Source organism: Vulpes lagopus, chromosome 8 (genome assembly GCF_018345385.1).
Source record: "Vulpes lagopus strain Blue_001 chromosome 8, ASM1834538v1, whole genome shotgun sequence".
In the NCBI taxonomy this organism is placed as follows: domain Eukaryota; kingdom Metazoa; phylum Chordata; class Mammalia; order Carnivora; family Canidae; genus Vulpes; species Vulpes lagopus.
The window spans coordinates 74,254,962-74,275,744 of record NC_054831.1 but is presented as its reverse complement, the minus strand read 5'-3'; the positions used below and the strand labels follow the sequence as shown (position 1 = coordinate 74,275,744).

At 40.8% G+C, this 20,783-nt stretch overlaps 1 protein-coding gene across 9 annotated transcripts in view; it reads left to right on the top strand.

Annotated features, from left to right (window-relative positions):
• CELF2 (CUGBP Elav-like family member 2) overlaps positions 1–11,810 on the top strand; it is a 518,459-nt gene extending 506,649 nt beyond the window's left edge. For 8 of the 9 annotated variants that reach the window (XM_041765402.1, XM_041765403.1, XM_041765408.1 and 5 more), the window contains 2 exons: positions 509–652; positions 3,847–11,810. In XM_041765402.1, coding sequence (XP_041621336.1) covers positions 509–652; positions 3,847–3,974 — 272 coding nt within the window. In that variant the 3' untranslated portion in view covers positions 3,975–11,810. The remainder of the gene's footprint in view (positions 1–508; positions 653–3,846) is intronic. The other variant, XM_041765401.1, reaches the window with a different exon arrangement.
• The last annotated feature ends 8,973 nt before the right edge of the window (positions 11,811–20,783 follow it).

Sequence of the window (20,783 nt, the reverse complement as noted above, 5' to 3'; positions counted from 1 at the left end):
CTGGATGGATAATTAGGTAAATGATTGAGAAATCCAAGCAACATTACTGCTATATCCATTATTCTAAATTGCTGCAATTTGCTTAGAATACTCAGGACACTCTCGACTCCAAGAGATCGTATATACGTACAACAAAACACAGCCCCCCAGGAAAATCCCACATCTGCACTCTCCTCCCCACCTCCACCTCATGGGGGCCTCCCTCGTCCCCATGAAGAGGAAACTGAAAATATGTTTCAGTTAGCAAATATGTGAGCCACAGAAGACAATCAGTGAAAAGAAAGCTATTCCTGACCAGTGTCTCTTTGGAAATCAGGAACATCTGAAGGACAATTCCTGTCTTGAAAGACCTACGAACACTTGACATTTATCCATCTATTCCATTCCCTTCTGGTATGAGAGAGGCAGGCCAGTGCGTAGCCTATCTGTTGTTAAAGCTTTCCTAAGAAGAGGCCTGGAGAACTAAGAGGCGAAGAATACCTTACTCTGATTTTTTTTTCCTCTTTAGGTCCAGAGGGTGCAAACCTCTTTATTTACCACCTTCCACAGGAGTTTGGAGACCAGGACATTCTGCAGATGTTCATGCCTTTTGGAAATGTTATCTCTGCTAAAGTCTTCATTGACAAACAGACCAATCTGAGCAAGTGCTTTGGTATGCAAAAGAAACCAAGCCAGAATCTTACAGTACATTCCCAAGGGAGGAGTCATGGGAAGGAAAATGTGAATGGCAAATATCTGAGAAGTCCAGATAGGGCCTTCCCTGGGTGGTGCTGTTCCCTGGTATTTTAGATCCATGTAAGCAGACTGCGCAGAGTCATTTAATCAAACACAGAAGAAGGAGCTATATAAAAAGGAAGGACCTGGGAAATTAAACTAAATGCTTACACGTTAGGTAGTGTTGTGTACTGTGCTGCTGCGGTGTCTTACTACATACATCTAAATAATCTTTCACGACAGAGCAGCAGCAGTTTCTCTAAGGCCCGTAAGTTGGAACCACAAGCTTGAGCAGATGGAAATATGATTAACAGACTATAGCGTAGTTTAGACTGTCGTGGTACAGAATGGCATCGCAGCCACTCTGCCACAAATTCCATAGCCTTCTAGGTTCAGTGGAATTTGGGCGTTGTGGATATGAGTAGCACGTTGTACGGGGAGGCCTCATACATCCCCACAAACACACGGCTTCACAGTAGGGATGTGGCCAGGCGGCCCACCACTCTGCAGCTCCACAAGCGCAGGGACGGGTACCTAGGATGTCTGTCACGGTCACATGAAATGCTGCATTATGCTGATGTTCAGAAGCCAGAATTGGGGATGATAGACTCTGCAGGGCCTGCCTGGATGGCTGTCGAGCCCAGGAGATGCAGCTATTCAGAGAGAACACTGGAAAACCCAGGTCCTCAGCAGCTGGGCAGTCATGCCCTCCTTCCTCAGGCAGCCCTGACTCTGTTCTGGGAGCAGCTTGTCTCCCTGAGGGAGTAAGGCGTGCTCTCTATTTGCCCTAATGTTTTATAAACGGGAGCATAGCATCCATTACTTTTCAAGCCCTGTTGGTCCTCCAAGTGGTTTAGAAGCTAGAATGTTCACCATATGTGTTACTTGCTTGGCAAGTTCTGGCCCAGTTTGAGACTGAACCTCTGCCTTCACCATTCCTGCAGTCTACTATTCACAGAGGCAGTAGGCAGTAGTAATAAGCACAAGACAAAGACCCGGACCGGAGGAAAGGCAAAGAGAACTATATGGTATGAAGAAAAACATCAGAGGCGGTAGGAGTGGTACCTCAAACTTAGTATTTGGCCCACTGGTCATGCGCAGCTGGTCTAAAGAGAGTGTTTTGGCTTCCAAAACCCCATTATCGTAACGTCTCTCTAATCTCTGTGCTATCACCCAGGAAGATCTAAAGCCTCTGTTGGTAGGGGAATTAGTATGTCAACCATTGAAAGTCACTGTTTTTACCCAAGTGGAAAGGCTGTCAGCCCGAACCCATTACACAATCGCTGCTGCTATGACAAGTACATAAACCCCCTCGTGATGGTTCACCAACGGGTGAAATGGAAAGTGAGTTGTTCTATATAGGGTGTGTGTGCTTCAATAGGCACTTAGAGCTGGGAGCTTCCCTGCCCCAGGTTTTAAGCCAGGCTTTTATACTCCTCATCACTAAACAATGTCCTGGGCTTATTTGGAGATTGGAAAGGAATTGTGCTTCAAGGTCTGATTTTGAGAAAATACTTATTGCCTTGAAAAGAGATTCTATATTGGCCCACATAGACTATTTAACCAAGGTGTGATAATGCAGGCTGTACCTGTGAATGTCAGCAGACAATTCTATTTAGCACTGTGCACTGTTTTCAATTTTTATCAAAAGCCGCAGCATCCCATACATACCTGTTTTTCAGCTGGCCTCATTTGGGGGAGTCCTAGACTTGCTCGACATAGGTAGCCCATTCTTTCATGCTAACCTCTTGGCCAGGTTTCATGATCCATTTCACCCTCGAGCCATTTCCATTCTTTAATCATCTTGCTGCTTCTAGATAAAGACCCAGAAGGAAAGAAGAAAATCAGAGCCTAAGTCTCGGATTCAAGAGCACATAGACTGGGAATTAGATTTAGTAAAAATCTGTACGACCATTTCACAATACAGCCTGCCTAGGAAAAGCTTTTCTGCCTTATACCATATGCTCATTTTTATCAGCTGAGAACTCTGCTAACGGTATATTTATGTCCTTTTCTTCCTCCTCTATACCTTGTAGAGGAATTTTCTCTTTAGCTTTAGACTTCAATGGCAAGTAGATAGTTGAAGGAGCTTAGTATATATAGCACCTTCTGAACAGCTGATTTTGAGAACTATAATTCACTCTCTATAATAGCTTCCTTTCTACACCAGAAGTAGGGACGGTACAAACTCAACACCTTTACATCAGCATTACCTAAAGAAGGCTTTGCATGTACCCTCCCACCTCCACCAGCATTAGAACAAACTATGTGATTGGACTTTGCAGAGCACCACTGGCTCTTTCAACAGCATGCCCTCCGTGCCATTTTGGTTGTGAGAGTTAGTACAGAGAAAGATCCTGGGAAGTCCACTAGGATGGCTCTTAAGGCCTAAGCTATGCAGACTCTTTCTTCTTAGGGGGTATACGGTAGCAATTTCCAGTCTGTTGAATGCAATGGAGCTTGGGAGGTGGAAGTTGAGATATTAAGGAGAAGAGGCCAGTATTTCCCTTGGGTCCCTAGACTAGAAATAACTCCAAAATGGTAAAAACCCAAGTACAGAGTATTCTAGAGGTACTTCACTAACTGACCCCATCCGACAGTTGAACAGGGTGGGCTGTGTGGCTACAGATGGAGAATTGGAAGGAAAGCCACGGTCTTTTCAGCGTACCATTCCCAGCCCTGCCTTTAAACCTCACTTGGTTGGGATAGGTGAGCCTCTGGGGGCCCTTTGACCCCAGAGTATTTATACCTCTGCCCATGAGCACCGCCTACTTTGGCACCAGGGGTTCTCTTAGGATTGGTTCAAAGGGGCCTTAAACACAAACGGACTTGGCTGAAATCAGCAAACAGGCCCGGAGTCTGAGATTGAGCTTCTCACGGAGGAGGGGTCTTGTGGTCAGGATAGCAGATTCCCAGGCCCACCAGCCTTCTTCACTGCCTGTCAGTGGATATGCCCGGTGGGCCCACAGCAGGTGCACAGCCGCACAGAGCTGCACTGCGCCCACGGGAGGCACACACGCTACCCACCATGTAGTTACACTCTCCAGCCACCCCGTGACGTCCTGCCCCCTCCTCTCGCCCTGCGGCCTCTCCCATGTTGATTCCCACCCTGCTTCCCCTTGTGTCTTGCAGGCTTTGTTAGCTACGACAATCCGGTGTCTGCACAAGCTGCTATCCAGGCTATGAATGGCTTTCAGATTGGCATGAAACGCTTGAAGGTCCAGCTGAAGCGCTCCAAAAACGACAGCAAACCTTACTGATCCTAACCCCAGAGGCTCCCTGCTCTTATTTTAGCTTTCTTAGGGTAAGTCCCACAAGCCAGCCTGTTCTCAACAGGAAAGGCAGAGGAGGACCACATTGCCAACTTTTACCAAGAGAGACGGTTATTTTTACAATAAGGCCTCCATGTCCCCTCCCCCTTCCCCCACCCAGTTCGCCATAATTAAAACTTGGGCTACCTTGTTTCTATCGAGTAAAACTCCTCTTCCACTTGTGCCACTGTATTCTCCTTTGTTTTGCAATTTGAATCTCCTTTGACCTTTTTTTTTGTTTTGTTCTCGTTTTTTTGCTTTTTTTTTTTTTTTAAAGAAAAACACACATAAATAAATGACATCTTGAGAATTTAAAAGGCAAACAAAAGGCTAACGTGCAATTCTAACTCTGAGACCCCTGGTGCCCCAGAGCACTGCCTGGAGAACTCACCCCTCCTGTCCGCGCCCAGCCCCTAGGAGGGCGCCAACCGTTTAGAGGCTAAGGTGGTGACCTAGCGCGAGAGAGAAGCCAGGAGAAGCACTTAAAAACAATACAAACGTCTTTCCACTACATTTGGTTTGTTTTAACAAGTAGGATTTTATTTTAGGGTTCAAAGAAACATGAAATTTATCGGTCAGATTATTACACTGGTTGTCTATTTTGTTATTGTTTTATTTTAGTTTTTAGAAAGGATTAATGTAAAAAAAAAAGATTTAGAGATCTGTTTCTTAAAGCTACAGGGTTTAAAAATAAAATAAAAATGAGTGAAAATACTTGATGTTTCTTGAAAGATAAATTTAATAATAAATAAATAATACATAAATACATAAATAAAAAAGAAAGCCACAGGCCTGTAAATTTTATTTGTAAAAAAAGCATTTCTATTTTTGTACAAAATTTTTACTGCCTCAGAAATAATGGAAGTTATTTATTGCCTATTGTTAACTTATTGGGTACCTAAAGAGCAGTTCTCTGTGCTAGCTAGATCCTTTTGAAGTAGTCTCTAGAGGAATCGTTCTAGGAATGGGCTTTTTTTCACCGTTGAACCCTAGGCCTACAGTTCATGCTTTTCCCTCTTGTTGTTCGTATCTGTCTGACGACTTTGTGCGTAGCTTCCATGATCTATCTAGTTTATAGTTCGGCCGTCTGACTCTCCCCCATATGTTACATCCGTTGAAACTGGATCCTCCCCCCCTCCCCTCGCCAGCCCCACCCCAAAACTCCCGGAATCCATCCCCTCTCCTCCTCTGGATGGATTCTCTTGGGGTTCCATTGTGCTGTGGATAAAGATTGTAAGAAATGCAAATTACGGGAATGGCTCTGTAGACTCCCCGATGACCTAAGATTTGCATTAGTTTTTCTCCTGCACCCTTAAGAGTGATTTTGTTGCTGCTGCGTAGATTCTGTGTAACTTTTTACTCTCCCTTGTTTTCTCCCTAGACATCTTCATGCCCGTTAGTTCACCGTTTGCCTAGCATGTCCCTGTGGCGTCTCAAAAAAAAAAAAAAGTTTCATCGTCCCGTCATTGTTTCTGATGTCTTTCTGACCTCACATCACATTTGGTTCTCCTACTGACCTTTGATCTAGTTTGACCTTTGAAATTTGCATGTGACCTCATCTAGCTATGAATTCTGGGAAGTCAATGTGAAAAACATTGCTGCATTCATGCAAGACTGAAATTTATTATTAGACAAATTAATCATAGGAAAAAAAAAAACAAAAAAAAAACCTGTGGCAAAAACGTTTCTTTCTTATTTTTTTTTTCTTTTCATAAAACAGACTTGAAAGTATTATACAGGGATTGGCATTCTTCCCGGTCACTGGTAACAATAGCAATATGTGTCCAGGGACACAGAATGTTGGTTTCTAACAGACTACTTCCAAAAACAGTTTGAGAAAAAAAACTGTCTGATTTTAAGTCTCTAGAGGTCTGTAATAGTTTTTACATTTTTCAGGCAGTGTAAAGTTTTTTGATAAGGCCATTTTAGGTGGCTCACTTTCTCATTAAGATATATATATAGAACCACTTTTTGTAGATTAGTATAAGAAAAAATATTTACCCTGTTTTGGGGCAAATGCTACCTATTTGTGTCACCTTTTGCTGAACTGACTCACAGTTAGACAATCCATGGTTTAATGCACATGAAATTACCTATATTTTATACTGTTTCAATGTACAGGAGAAAGGTTACTGTAAACTGTGTTATGTTGGTGCTTCTGTGAATTAAGTTGTGGTTTCAATCATGAGTCTTACGGTCTTAATGTTCTCTGTTGATAAGACAAGTTTAGAATTGGTTTACTTAAAGAATTTCAAAAAAAAAAAAGTTTGCTTAAAAAAAAAATTTCATGTGAGGGGAAAAAAAAAAAAGACCCTATTCCAGAATAAGTTTTGTGTTGGCTTGTAAAGCATTGATGTCATTTTTTTTTTATTATTGTGGACTATTTAGATGTGTTTGTGTTCAGCAAAATGTGATTTTTTTTTCTTTTAAAGAAAAAAAGTGAAAATATATAGTGCCAAATTCCAAAGGTACTTCCTTCCTAGAGCTTCAGTGTGTTTCTTGTGAGAAGTAATTTGATAACATGGGTATTTTATTATGTGTTTTGTATAAATCCCTAATATTTAAAAAACAAAAAACAAAAAAAAAAGAGGTTAAAAAGTTTGTTAACTTGCTATCCTGTGGTCTTGTTGCCTGAAATTGTTATTGTTTGTTATTTCTCTATGATGTTTTTTGTAAGACATTGTATAAGTGCCCATGTCTCACTTTTTTAACCGCTCTGCACATCAATGCTGTGACGGCAACCTCACGATGTATTTCCTTCATAATATATGGAAACCTCTAAGGTGAGAAAGTTTTGAACTTCTAACCCTTTCTACCCAGAGCTGTCTGGAGCGTTGGTAACTTTTTATACCATTGTCATTTTTGTTTGTTCTGGGGTGTTTCTAATTTGGATCTCCTTCCCCCCCTCACTCATACATCTTCTGAGTTTTTTTCTGTCTGTCCTACTTTTTTACCCATTGGTGGAGATCCAAAAACAAAACAAAACAAAAAAAAAAAAACCTCCACAAGTCAAATCTGAAGAGAAAAAAACATATTTTCATCCTCTCTGGGTTTTTTTCCCCTACACTATTTTTTTCTTTTACTTTTGATTATTTCTGGTCATTTTTTTTTTAATAATGTACTGCTGAAATTCCTTCTCTGGTATTCATTTAAAACAGTTATTGGGTAAGCCTTCTTCTATGGGGGATGTTAGATTCAGCACCTACATTAACCTTAAATTCTATATGCTTTTGAGATCAGGTGTAGGGGTATGTTCTAGTTCAGAATATTTTCATATAGCTTCCAGTTAAGCGACTTTGTGATGGGGTAGTATTTTGAGGGATTTTTGTTTCTTAGTTTCTAATCAGCCATTGTGCTGGGCATTCGCTGATCCCAGTAGATACCTCGGATTTAAGCAAGGTGTCTGGGTTTAGAAGCTGATAGTCCTTTCTTTCCCTTTTTTGTTAATTTTATAAATTGAAATCATTGAAAGGGGTCTGACCATATAACTCTGTTCTTTACCACTGACCAAATACCTAGCACCAGATCCTGCTGCCACTTTGTAAAGTGCCATATTACTTTGACTTCATGTTGAACAGATCTCTTGCTGTCTTGACAAACCCCAATGTCATCCCTGAAAACCCCAACACAAACTCCTGCCTTCTTGAAAGCAGGCCCTGGAAGCTTCTTTGTCTCTAAAGGAGTTCAGAAACTGCTGGCTCCCTTTCCTTGCTCCTTTTCCCACTCACCACTGTTTGGTTTAATGTGTGTGTGGACGTGATAGCCCTGGGATGGAAAGGACTAGCCTCTAATGATGCAAAAAAAAAAAAACAAAAACAAAAACAAAAACAAAAAACAAAAAAAAAACAAAAAACAAAAAAAAAAAACCACAAAAACTAAACACAAAAGTTTCCTTCTTATAGCACATGCACTTAACAATGAAATGATTTGTATTATCCTCACACGTGTTTACTACTGCTGGGGCCTTCCTTCATCCTTTGAGGGCTATTTTGTACTTCCTGCAGCAATCAGCTTAATACCAGGAGTCATCGCACATCTCTCTCACATACAGCTTAGGGTGGTTTGCGGACGCAAAGAACACAAGAGAACACCATCTGAATTTCAAAATGTCCTCCTCTCCTTTCACCCACCTGCATCTCCCCAAGAGGAGCCTGAGTGCCGGTGACAAGAGGCTCAGGATGGGCACTTCACATTGGGTGTTTCTTATTTTGCAGGCAACCAAAACAGTACATTTTGGAAGAAAGTTTTTGGTTTTTTTTTGGTTTTTTCTTTGTTTTTTTGTTTTTGTTTTTGTTTTTTTGCATGTTTGCATTGTTTAAAAGCTGACCCTCCTCAGAGACAAATTGTCCTTTTATTCACTTTATCTTTTAATATCAAAAGGAAAAAAAGCTGCAAGGGTGCAAAGGGCCTATGCCAGAAGGAAAAACACACAGGGAAACTGCTTTTTTTAAAATCAAGTGTAGAGAATAGTCATTTTTACACTAAATTAGAGAATTGTGATAAAATGGCAGTCCTCAAAGGCGTAACAAGTTCATCTTTCTTTCACCATAGGGGTTATAGTTCTTTGGCTTGTGCTACTCTGGACTCATTTTACTGTTTGTTTTTATTATCTTAAGTGCTAATTAACAAGAAGAAATAAAATTTTAAAAAAACCTGTAGTTTCATTACCTTTTTGAATAATGTCATACAAAAAATGTATTTGTGTTTTTTTGTGCTGTGAGAATTGTTGTTTGTAGATTAATAATATCATTTTGTTTAGAATTACAAAATAGTTTTTAAATATTGTCTGAGAAAAGCCAAAGTTAATGCAACCTAGTGGAAACTGTAAGACCATTTGAGTATTGTTTGTTTTATTGATGCATTTGGATTTTGTTGTTTGATGGAATTTGAGCCAAAAAAAAAAAAATACGCAGGCTTTCCTATTTCTACAACTGATTGTACTTACGCATTTTGTACCAGTGGAACTTTTTATACTGGAGATTAAAAAAAATGGAAATTTTTGTGGCTTACTCTAGTGGCCCCCTGACAATGACTGGTTTCAAGTTTGATTTCTGGTTGATAGAAAGAAAGTTGCTTTTCTTTTGAGAATTAAAAACTTTGGCTTGATTTCTTTTTTCCCTTTGCTTATATCTAGCATTAGAATTTTGTCTTAAAATACAGCGGTAAGTTTCACTTTTTATTCTGTATTGTGCAGTTACACAATAAGGTAATTAGATTTAGAAGTACTCAGTCACTTTAAGTGGATAAATGTATTAGTTACAACTTTAGGGGTTTGCTTTTTTGCTGTTTAGATCAAAGTTTTTTCTGATTCTTCTGTCCTCATTGTGAACATAACCGTGTAGTTGAAACAGTCAAACTTATTTTTGTAACGTATGTTATTGTGTGATGCAGTTTTTTGCTTCTGTCTCCAATATTAAACCATTTTCCTAATACTTGTTTCTCTCTCTGCGTGTTGTATTGTTGGTAGTCATTCTGTGTTGGTGATACATCTACACACCTCACTGTTTCACGTATGTTTTTTTTCTATATGTTGTGTAAAAAGATACAGTCGATTCCACCTAAGTGAATATCTGATTTGGGGAAAGGGGGAAACACCAGCCACCTCTGATTTATATACAACAGCCCATTTTAAGCACTGCTTCCAAGACTGCTACTTATTTCTATCGTCACCTAAATCACTGCCTACAGAGTTGGATTTGCCAAGACCTCTTCCGGTCTTCTGACCCTACTGGTACCTGTCACCTTCCCTCCTCTTTCCCTCTCATGGGTGCACGGATGCAGTTCCTAAGGCTCACTCACAACTGCTGCTGCTTTGCTGAATCATTTTGAGATGTAAAAGCAAGAGGAGCAGCAGCAGAGCAGGGGTTCCTTCTACCTCCCCACAAGTCCTCCCCACAAGTCTAAAGGCATATCATTACCAACTCTTTCTAGGAACTAACCACATTTTTTGAAAGAGGTGAGCTCTAAGGGAAGAAATGATACACTGACCTGGTGAATAGAAGATGTCAAAGGGTTAAACTTCAGTTTACACGTTCCTATCAATCACGACCTACCTAAAGAAAAGTAATTTAAATTATTTCTTTTTAAGAGCTGATTGAACCCAGGGGCAGTTAATTATTGAAAATAACAGAAAATAAAGGAACTAGTTCCAAGAGTGCTCAAAAGGAAGCTCCACTCAGTGAGGTGGGAGGGGAAGGAAGGAGGTAAAGGTTCTCATGTTCACATCTCTAGGATGTATCCATCATCTATTTCCAAACGAAAGCCAAGAATGCCATATGCATCCACACACTCCCTCCCAAATGAACACCTTGTCCCCCACTATCACCCCAACCCCAGTTAACCAAAAAGACAACTGAAGGAACAACTAACTACTCCTTGTATGCCCTCTGAAACCTAAGCTCCAGGCCCCCCTCCCGTCTCTGCCCATCTCTTATGCTCAGGAATCTGATTGCTCTCCAAGTGCTCTTAAAAGATTCCATTGATGTTTGCTCCCTCTGTCTTCTCTCTTTCCGACTTTTCAGACACACAAACTGTCTGACTCAGGCCACCCAGCACCGGGCAGCCTTCCTCCCGCTGCCAATGAGATCTTCCCCGCAGGTGCTCAAGCCCTTCACCCTCTGGTGTTGGAGGCCCCTCTGCCCCCTAGATTGTCTTTGCTAGTTGGCTCAACAACAGAGGGACCTGGTGAGGTGGAGGAAAGGAGGCTCTTTCCCCCATAGGCCGAACACCTCAGTGAAGTGACTTCCACCAGCTCCAAACCTGCACAGATGGGAGCTGACTTCCTGCCAATACTTCTGCTTTAAATCTCATAGCCTTCATCAGATTGCCTCTGAAAACCCACTGCTTATCTTAGTGGGGAAAGACGGCTAAAGGTGTGATTTCTTTCTTCTTTTCCTTTTTTTGATGGGGTGTGTGAGGGAGGGAGAAGGGGGTAAAGAGAGAGTGATCAATTCTTTCCAAGATGCAAGTGTTTATTTTTAAAACCTGTAAGTAATACAAGTATATGTGTGTGTGTGAATATATATATATATGTGTGTGTGTGTATATATATATATATATATATATATATCTCCACCATTTGACACAAGGCAAAATACTCATGCTCAGTAAAAGGGAAAGACAAAGCCACTTTTTTGTTGTTTTTTTTAGAAAAACAACAAAACTAGTAATTCTCCAAAGAAGGGGACAAAATGCTAGTTCCCTTAAGTACTCATGACTGTAAAGTTGGTCCCTGCTTAAATTCATACTTCTCATTTTGATTCTGTAAAACACCACTGCAGTGTTAGTTAGCAAGGTGTATCTGTCTGCCACACACGGACACCTTGGGAAATTACAGGACTGTCAACATTTGCCATGCTGGTGGCAGCTATGCCTGCCCAGCCCATTACACTTACCAACAGTCCACAGGCCGGGCCTCTTAGCTGGCAGGCTAGGAAACACAGTGACCATCAACGTACTGTGAATCGTTCCTGATAAGTGAATAAAACATTGTGACCAAACAATCAGCTTATTCACTTATCAGGAATCGACTGTTCTGCTAATTCGCTGTTTTTGTTTCTCATCTCTGTTGTAGCTCACTATTTTTGCTGTGTTCTGTTTTCTCCTCTCATGCTTGGGCAAAATCACTGGGAATATTATCTTCATGTGACCATAAAACGTTTATATCGAGTGAAATGATATCTTAACAAAATCTATGCACTTGCTATCAGGAACACAATACTGGATGTGTCTTATATATATTGAACTATATAGTACTCGATTTCTTAAATAAAGCTTAAGAAAGGATTCTGTTGTGTGTAAAGTTAATGTGATTATTTTTCAAGGCAGTGTTTCTAAGGGGTATTTTTGTTCTTTTAAGTCTTGAGTGATACAGGATATTTTTCATTATAATTATATCACTGGCTTTATGACTTAATATTCAATAAATTTTCTTTGGAAACAAAATGGAGTGGGGGGAAGTTCTTCCGAGTACATTTTAGCAAAAGACACCTGGAAAACCATCCCCTTACTGGTGACCATGGCAAATCTCTACCTAGGGCACGATGGGTGGCAGAAGAAAACAATCCCTTCACTGCCAGAGACCCCTGGAAAGTATCTAGAATCTGCCCTAAACTAGAAAACCCAACTGCCTTTCTGAATGTGATCTCCTCAGGTTCAGAAGAAAGGGGACAAAAAAGAAAGGCAGATCCAAGAATAATGCTGGTTTGCGTCAATGCTTTTCCAAAGTGATGTGACACTAAAAACTATATACCCTGCTGGAGCGCAATGGCGGCTCTATTCAGGCCTGCAAAATGAGAGCGAGCAGAGAGGGTGTTTGATCATTCAGGATGAGAGGGGTAAAATTTCAAAGCGATATGTGAGGGAGACATCCTACAACAGCTGTAAAGCTTAAATGGGAGTCCTGCTGCTTGGCCCCTTGAAGAAATACTTTTGAAAATTTTCCTACAGGCCTTAAGTCTGAACAGAATGGAGCTTTCTCTTGGTTTTTTTTTTTTTTTTTTTTTTTTTTTGCTTTGGGGTTTTATGTTAGATTTGTTTTTCTTGATTAATGTTTGATTCTAAGAAAAACTCCTAAACTTCGACTTGCAAAATGGCACAGACATCCTAATCCTTTATAAAACAAATCTTAGTAATCCCTGATAATGAGGGACGGAGAGAGCATGGCTAATGAAAATCCACAATCTGAAATAATTCTTCCAGTCTCTGCCTCCTCTCACCCCAAACATTCTACTCCTCAATTTGGCACAAAAACAAAACAACTTCTAGTGAAAGTGAAGGATCAGAGAAATAGCCAAGAGTAGTTAAATCAAAGGGTCTAGATGTCTATGCTTGCTGGAGCCATGTACTTTGGGGTTAGGACAAAGAGGTTCTGCTTCAAAAGTAAAAATAATAATAATAATAATAATATTTTGAGAGCCATTGCTCTAAATGACCTGGGCTTAAGTGTTAAAAAGCCAGCTACAGGGAGGTGCCCTAGGCAGTACTTTTTTCATAGTCTTGACTTGAGCATCAGTCACATAGCTAGAAAGCATCTTCCTTTTTTTTTTTTTATTTTTTCTTTTTTTTTTTATTTTTATTTATTTTTTTATGATAGTCACACAGAGAAAGAGAGAGAGAGGCAGAGACACAGGCAGAGGGAGAAGCAGGCTCCATGCACCGGGAGCCCGACATGGGATTCGATCCCAGGTCCTGGGCCAAAGGCAGACGCTAAACCACTGCACCACCCAGGGATCCCCAGCATCTTCCTTTTTTTAAGAGAACACATCCAAGGCAATAATGGGTAGGAGAGCTCTGAGGCTCAGTCAGGGAAGAGTGGACAACAGTATAATGCCCTCTCCATCTCAGTCCCAATTCAGTGGCTCTCCACCTTCGTTGTCCATTGCTGTTGATTCACCACCCAGGGGCTCCACACTGGGAGACCTGGCTCACAGTGAGGCTTGATGGTCAGGTGGGAACTGCTTTAAGGGAAGGCTATGTTTCTTTTTACCTTTTTCTATAGGACAGCAAAGCAGCCAGGTACCAACTTATACCTGCCTACATCAGGAGGATGTTTTTAAAAATAAACAAATACACAAATATAGAGATATTAAATATGTAAATCTAAAAGACTGGTCAACTATAGTTAAAGCTCTATTTTAAAATCCCCTGTTTTGAGACTGCATGAACTTTCCAACATGAAGCTGGTGTTAAAGCTACAAAAAACACTTAAGAGCTTTCTCTGGTGAGCCATACTGTCTCAGTTTGAGGCTGAGCTCCACCACTAATTATCCATGTAACCTCTCTGTGCCTTAATATCATCAGCAAAATAGGGGTAAAAACAGTATCTTCTACGTGGGGTTATTATGAGGATTAATTAAGCCAACACACAGAAAACAGTCAGAGCAGGGTCTATCACACTTGCAAATACTCAGTAAGGTCAACCAGTTAGTAGCAGTGGTAGTACCTACGGACACAGCTCAGCTCCTCTCTGCTGGCCTGGTATGTTACTGTCTCCTACCACGGTCAGCTCAGCGAACCCCAGAGGGCCTCGGAGCTATCCCTGGGTTCTTGGGACAAATATGGACAAGGCATAACCAGATACCACAGCTCTTCAAGTAGAGATCTCTATACTAACAAGTCCCAGAACAGGCTTTTCTCCTTGTGAGAAACTATACATTAGAAGCTTGCCCACCATACCTTTATAGGCTAATGTACCCACAGTCCTACCCTAGGCCATGAGGACCAAAAATTAACTCCATTCTCAAAAGGGGCAACTGATTCCTCACTATAACCCACCCCTTCCTAACTTTAAGTATTATATATAAATTTCTCTTCCCCAAAAGAAAAGCCCAGCTATCAAGTTTGGGTATTAAGTGGGTGCCAAAATCACCTAGAGGTTTGCCTGTAAAGGCCTGTAGGTTTTATGCACTTCCAAGGCAAAGCTGTGTCCTCAGCAACAACCAGAATCCAAACAACTTTGACCACCTAGGGAAGAGCAGAGGTCAGGGCTCAGAAGTCTGGATGCAGCCAAGCAGAAATCTTTCCAGATCACCACCCCCATCTTCACCCCACCCCCAATTTAACCAAAGACATTCTGCTTTTGCTTGTTTTATTTATTGGTTGTTTCATACAGAATTTTATTTAGAAAAAAACATTTTTCTACTAAATGCACAAAAGATTTTTTAAAACACTGCTTTGGAAGAGGGTAACTCTGTACCTAAGATAAGAGGCTTATCTATGCCTAAGCCTTGTGACAATTATTAATTGCCTTTGGATTCATTCTCTTCTTTCTTCTTTCCTCATTTCTCTTCTATATTCTCATAGTTCTCTGTCCACGATGCATCATAACATTCACTATTTCTCGTGCGCTGTTTACATGTTGCTTATGTCTGTCTCCTGAACCTAGAACATGAGCTCCTAGATGGAGCAGCCTGTCTCTCATCCATCACTGTACTCCCAGTGCCTCACATAGTACCTGCAAATAGTGCTCAAAAGTGCTGGGGGGATAGAAGGATGGAGAGGGAGATGGGTGGTTGGATGGATGGATCTGTGGATGAATGCATGGAAGGTGGGAAGGAAGGGAGGGAAGAGTGGAGGGAGGGTAGAAGAGTAGGTGGGTGAATAGACAGATGGATGTATCAATATAACAGGTGGCTTCAATAGGGCCAGAGAAGAACATTCCATATTAAATGGACAACTCAGGAAATAACTGTAGAGAGAGATTATGGTATGGGTTGAGGATGGTGGAAACTAGAGGCCTCTTGGCAAAAGTCAGGAGCCACTATGGGAGGTCTGGGACATAGGTAGGAGAAAGAAGAACACTTTTCTGCCTGTGGGTCCCAAATATGCAGGTTCTCTCTTGTTGCCACAGGGCTAATCAGCCCCTGGGTCCTGAATGGAAAGGACATTCCTACCATGAGATCAAGCCACCTTCGTACACTGTCATCTTTTTTTAGACTAAATTTTGCACACTCTCCAAAACATTTTATATTTAGGGACTGTTCCTAGATAGATTTTTAACATCTAAGAGACAAGAAAAGCTACAGAATGGAGAAAATCAATTTCAAAAAATTATGAATAAAAGCATAAAGCATATGATCCTAAGACATTCCTGAGTAGCAGGTCAACTCCCATTTGCACCTACTGTTCAATCTGTCAGGTTAGTACCTTGAGCAGGATGGGGCCTGGACCGGCCCACAGCCAATACAACTAAGTCATTACAACAGCCTTGAAAAGGCAAAAAGTTGATGCCGCTACTGGGATGCCACTTAGCTCCTGACATCCAGGAAATGTAACCAGTGACGTATCCCAACTTGTCAACAGCTATCACAGAAATAGTGCACAGTTAACCATTCATGTATGCAAAAGATATATATTAAGCAGCTACCATATGTGAGGCCCTCTAGGAGGGAGAGGGACTGCAAAGAGAAGTAATGGGTGATCCAGCCTCCACGAAATTGCCATCATTTGCATATGTGCCAAGTAAGGAGAAACCCTTCAAGTGAGAAAGAATAGACGGTCCAGACAAAACACTTGTCTCTGCACAACAAGAAAGTATATCACACGGTGCCCACATGAAATTATGTACTGAAATTCTACAAAGAGATGGCAGCTCTTTCAGTTTAGTCCTTGGTAGAGCTCAGCGCTATCAGACACAGTGTCTCCCTGACTAGAGCTTAAAGGTGTGTTCTGGGGGGACAATGAAATAAAACAGGGGATTGGAGCAGAGGAGCTAGCCCTAAAGTCTTCAATAAACCAAAGTCTCTACAATGGCAGAGCTGAGTGAAATAGCTCTATGTGCCAGAGTCATGGTCCAAACTGGCCAACTATGGCACATCCTTACCAGTCTACAGAACATGTTCCATCCACTAATTTCATCTCTAAAGACTGAGACCTGGAACAAATGAGAACCTTCCCCTTAAAGAGTACAATGAGACTGGGAGGGGACTGGTAGGGGAGAGAGAGCCTTGGCCAGAATGAGGAATGGCGGCTACAGCATGAGAAGACATCCTGCGGAGCCAACAGTGCAGTCATCATCCATCTACATGTAGTTCCAGGGCACATGAGCTTGCTCTCCACCCAGCTGCTACTCTGTGCACCTTCCCATCCCACTGTGAATGTATGCTCCACCATCCAAGAGCCTCATTCAGCTCTCCTACAGGGCTAGATCTATCCCTATTCCTAGTAGCAACTTCAGCCCAGACATAGATGTTGACATGTGCCAGGCTTCCCTGGTGTCCCACCCTCTGCAGAGCAGGCTTCAGAGCAAAAGGGATTTCCAATTCAACTTCCATGTTCCTGGGATGAAAGATGTGAAAGGCAGCCCCCTTGAGTTGGCTAGAACAACCAAAAAGGAAACACTGGGGACTCTGTTGTTCAAGAATAAGACAGGAATATCTCTAAGATGGCCACAAGTTGTTTAGCTTGTTCTAGACTTCACTTCCCCTCCCAAGAAGAACCACTAATAGCTATTCATAGACAAGACACCACAGAGAGAATCCTAGAACACAGAGGCAAGGATAAAGCAGCCCCCAGCATGACAGACACCAAGAGAGACCATGTTGGAGAAGTATGCTAACGACACTGCCACACCCCTAGGCCAGCACAGCAGCATGCCAAGAATATACTCGGAGTATACGGTTCCTCCAGGGGGAAAACAGAGTCCAGGGAAAACAGATCTCAACCATACCCCTGGGCTTTCATGGGAGGCCCTACTCTGTTTTTACCCCAGGAGGTACACAGGGGATTCTGTAGGGACTCAATCATGGGGAATTTGATTGTGAGAGAGAAGCAGGGAAGGATGTGCAACCACTAGTTCTCAGGTCTTGGGAGATGAAGTTCCTACCTGTAAAGCCCAAGTAATATTCCCAAGCAGGGGATCTGTGCATCTGCAGAACCAAATAAGTGGCACAGTCTGACCAGGAAACTCAACAGGGTGTGGGTCTGCCTGACTCAGGTCCTCAAATAATGAGTTCTGCTGGCCCTGGAGCCTGGTCTACCTAGGCCCTGGCAGAAGAGGTGAGTCATCCTCACACACTGTAAAGGATGCCTCCCAGCAGCCTCCCAATCAGAAAACCTATTAGGGAAAATTTGGGAGTTGCCCTCCCAGCCCCACCCAAGCAGGAGAGCTGAATCATATGCTGCAGAGTATGGCCCCCAGCCCCATCTGACAGAAAGAGCCTACAAGAACATCTTGAAGCTACTGCATAACTCAGCAATGCTCAAGCCAGGAGGCAGGTGGGCAGAGCTAATTACCTCCAGAACAAAGCCAGTGGTCTTATCTGGCCAAGGAACCGGGGGCACAGGTTAGCTTGAGTCAAGACCACAAAGAGCCTGAGTTGCCTTGGAGCTGCTTCTCCTGGGCAGGAAAACTAATTTATTGTTCCGCTTATTGCCAAATACAGCCTTCAATCTGCCTGACAAGAGAACCTTACCAGGAAGTATGTAGCCCATCTGAAAGCCCTGGTTACAGTGGCCCTGGAGCAGAACACAGCATATGGCTTTCCCCATCTGCATAGCAAAACGAGTAGGCTTACCTAAGCAAGATATTCAGTGCACGTTCTTGGTACCCAAACAGCAAAAAGCTAATTTAGAGTCCCACCTTCTGCTGAGTATAGTACCCAGTCCAGACCATCTAGTAAAACTGACCAAGGAATCTAGGCAACCAAGGAACCCATTCTACATCCTCACTTCAGCAGGAAACCAAGCCAAAAGTCCTATCCAGCTATTCTTAGCAAATGGTCCAACCCCTATGCTAACCTCAGAACTCAAACAGCTCTTTCCCCCTAAAATAGATCCTAAGAGCAGATCCCACCAGCAGACATGTCCAGAAACCCAAACTGAGCTAATGTGTGAAAACTACCTCTGCCAAAGCAAACTTGAAAACACTTAGAGGAGACCAGTTACTCAAATGTGCAGATACCAATGGAAGGAATCAAGGATCACACAAGGGAAAAAAAAAAAAATATATATATATATATATACACACATACATACATAAACATGGTGTGTGTGTGTGTGTGTGTGTGTATATATATATATATAAATTTGGTAAATTTGACACCACCAAAAGAAACTAGAAAAGTTCTAATAATTGACCCTAAAAAAATGGACATCTATGAACTGTCAAAAATTCAGAATAATCACCTTAAAGAAGCTTAATGAACAACAAAAACACACAGAAAACTAAATATTAGGAAAGCAATGCATGAACAAATGGGGACTCCACAAAGAAAGAGAAACCATACTATAAGAGCTAAAACTAGTACAGTAACTGCACTGAAGAATTCGATACAAAGCTTTAAAAAGAGATTTGACTATGCAGAAGAAACAATCAGTGACCTGAAAAATAGGACATTTGAAAGTATTCAGTCAAAGGAACAAAAACTTAAAAAGAATGAAAACAGTGATAAAAGCCTATGAGATTCATGGTACATAATGAAAAGAAACAATATAAGCAATAATGACTGAAAACCTCCCAAACCTGGCAGAAAAAGACCTCCAGATCCAAGGAGCCCAAAGGACTCTAAAAAGGGTGAATCACAATACAGCAAACTACTATAGGGCTACAAAGAAACACATTATGATTAAATTGTCAAAAGACAAAGAAGGAAGAAAGAATTTTTAAAACAGCAAGAGAAAAGAGAAGATACATACTGGTGAATGCCCATAAGACTATCCACATATTTCTAGATAGAAACTTTTTAGGCCAAAAGAAGTGGGATGATATATATTCAAAATATTAAAATAAAAAAAAAAAACTGTCAACTAAGAATGTCAAACCCAGTGAAGCTGTCCTTCAGAAATTAAGGTGGGATAAAGCCTTTCCTAAATAAACAAAAGCTGAGGAAATTCATCACCACTAGACTTGCCTTATAAGAAATGCCCAAGGAAGTTGTTCAAGTGGAAACAAAAATATGTTAGATAACATCATGAGAACATAACAAGGCAGTGTAAAACTCACTGGTAATGGTAAGTATACAGTTAGATTCTGTAATACAATGGTAGTATGCAATTCACTTTCAACTCTAGTTTAAAAATTAAATGTAGCAAAAATAACCATAAGCCCAAAAATTATGTTACACAATATAAAAAAATATGTAAAGTGTAACACCAATTATCTAAAATGTAAAAGGGAAAAGAAACAAAAGTGTAATATACAGGGATTATATGGAAGTTGAAGTTGTTGGTAGTTTAAAATAGGGTGTCAGAATTTTATGATATTTTATGTAAGCCTCGTGGCAACAAGGGAAAAACCTGTAGAAATTATGCCAAAGAACATGATAGAGAAGTCAAAGCATAACCAGAAGACATCAAAACACACACAAGAAAAGGCAGGAGAGTTAGAAATAAGGAGCAATAGATGCACAAAACAATAAAAAAAAAGCAATTAGCAAAGTGCTAACAGTAAGTCTTTACTTATCAATAATTACTATATGTAAATGGATTAAACTCTCCAATCAAAAGATATAGAATGGCTGAATGGATAAAAAGACAAGATCCAACAATATTCTGCCTACAAAAGATTCATTTTCACCTTAAAGACAAACACAGTCTGAGAGTGAAGGCATGGAAAAAAATATTTCAAGCAAATGGTAACCAAAAACAAAAGCAAAAACTGGGGTACTATACTTATATCAGATAACATAGACTTTAAAAATGGCATAAAAAGAGAAAAGAAGGTCATTATATAATGATAAAGGGATCAATACACCAAGAAACCATAACAATTTTCAATATCTATGCACCCAACATCAGTTTCTATATACATAAAGCAAAAACTAATAGAGCTAAAGGAGAAATAAACAACACTACAATAAGACCTGGATTCTCAACAATGGATTGATAACCTAGGCAGAGAATAAATAAACTGTGAATTCAAACAATGATATAGATCAAATGGTCGTACAGACATAACAGAACATTCAATCCAACAACAGCAGAACACACATTCTTCTCAACTACACTTGGACCAATTTCTAGGATAGACCATATATTAGCTACAATACAAGTCTAAGCAAATTCAAGAAGACTGAGATCATACCAAGCATCTTCTCTGATCACAATGAGATGAACTGGAATTCAATAATTAGAGTAAAACTGGAAAATTCGCAAATACATAAAAACTAAACCACACTCTCCTGAACAAACTATGGATTAAAGAAGAAATTAAGGAGAAATAAACTATTTTGAGAAACAAAATGAACAACAGCATAACAGAAATTGTTGGATGGAGCAAAGAAGTTCAAAGCAATACAGGCATACCTTATCTTATTGTAC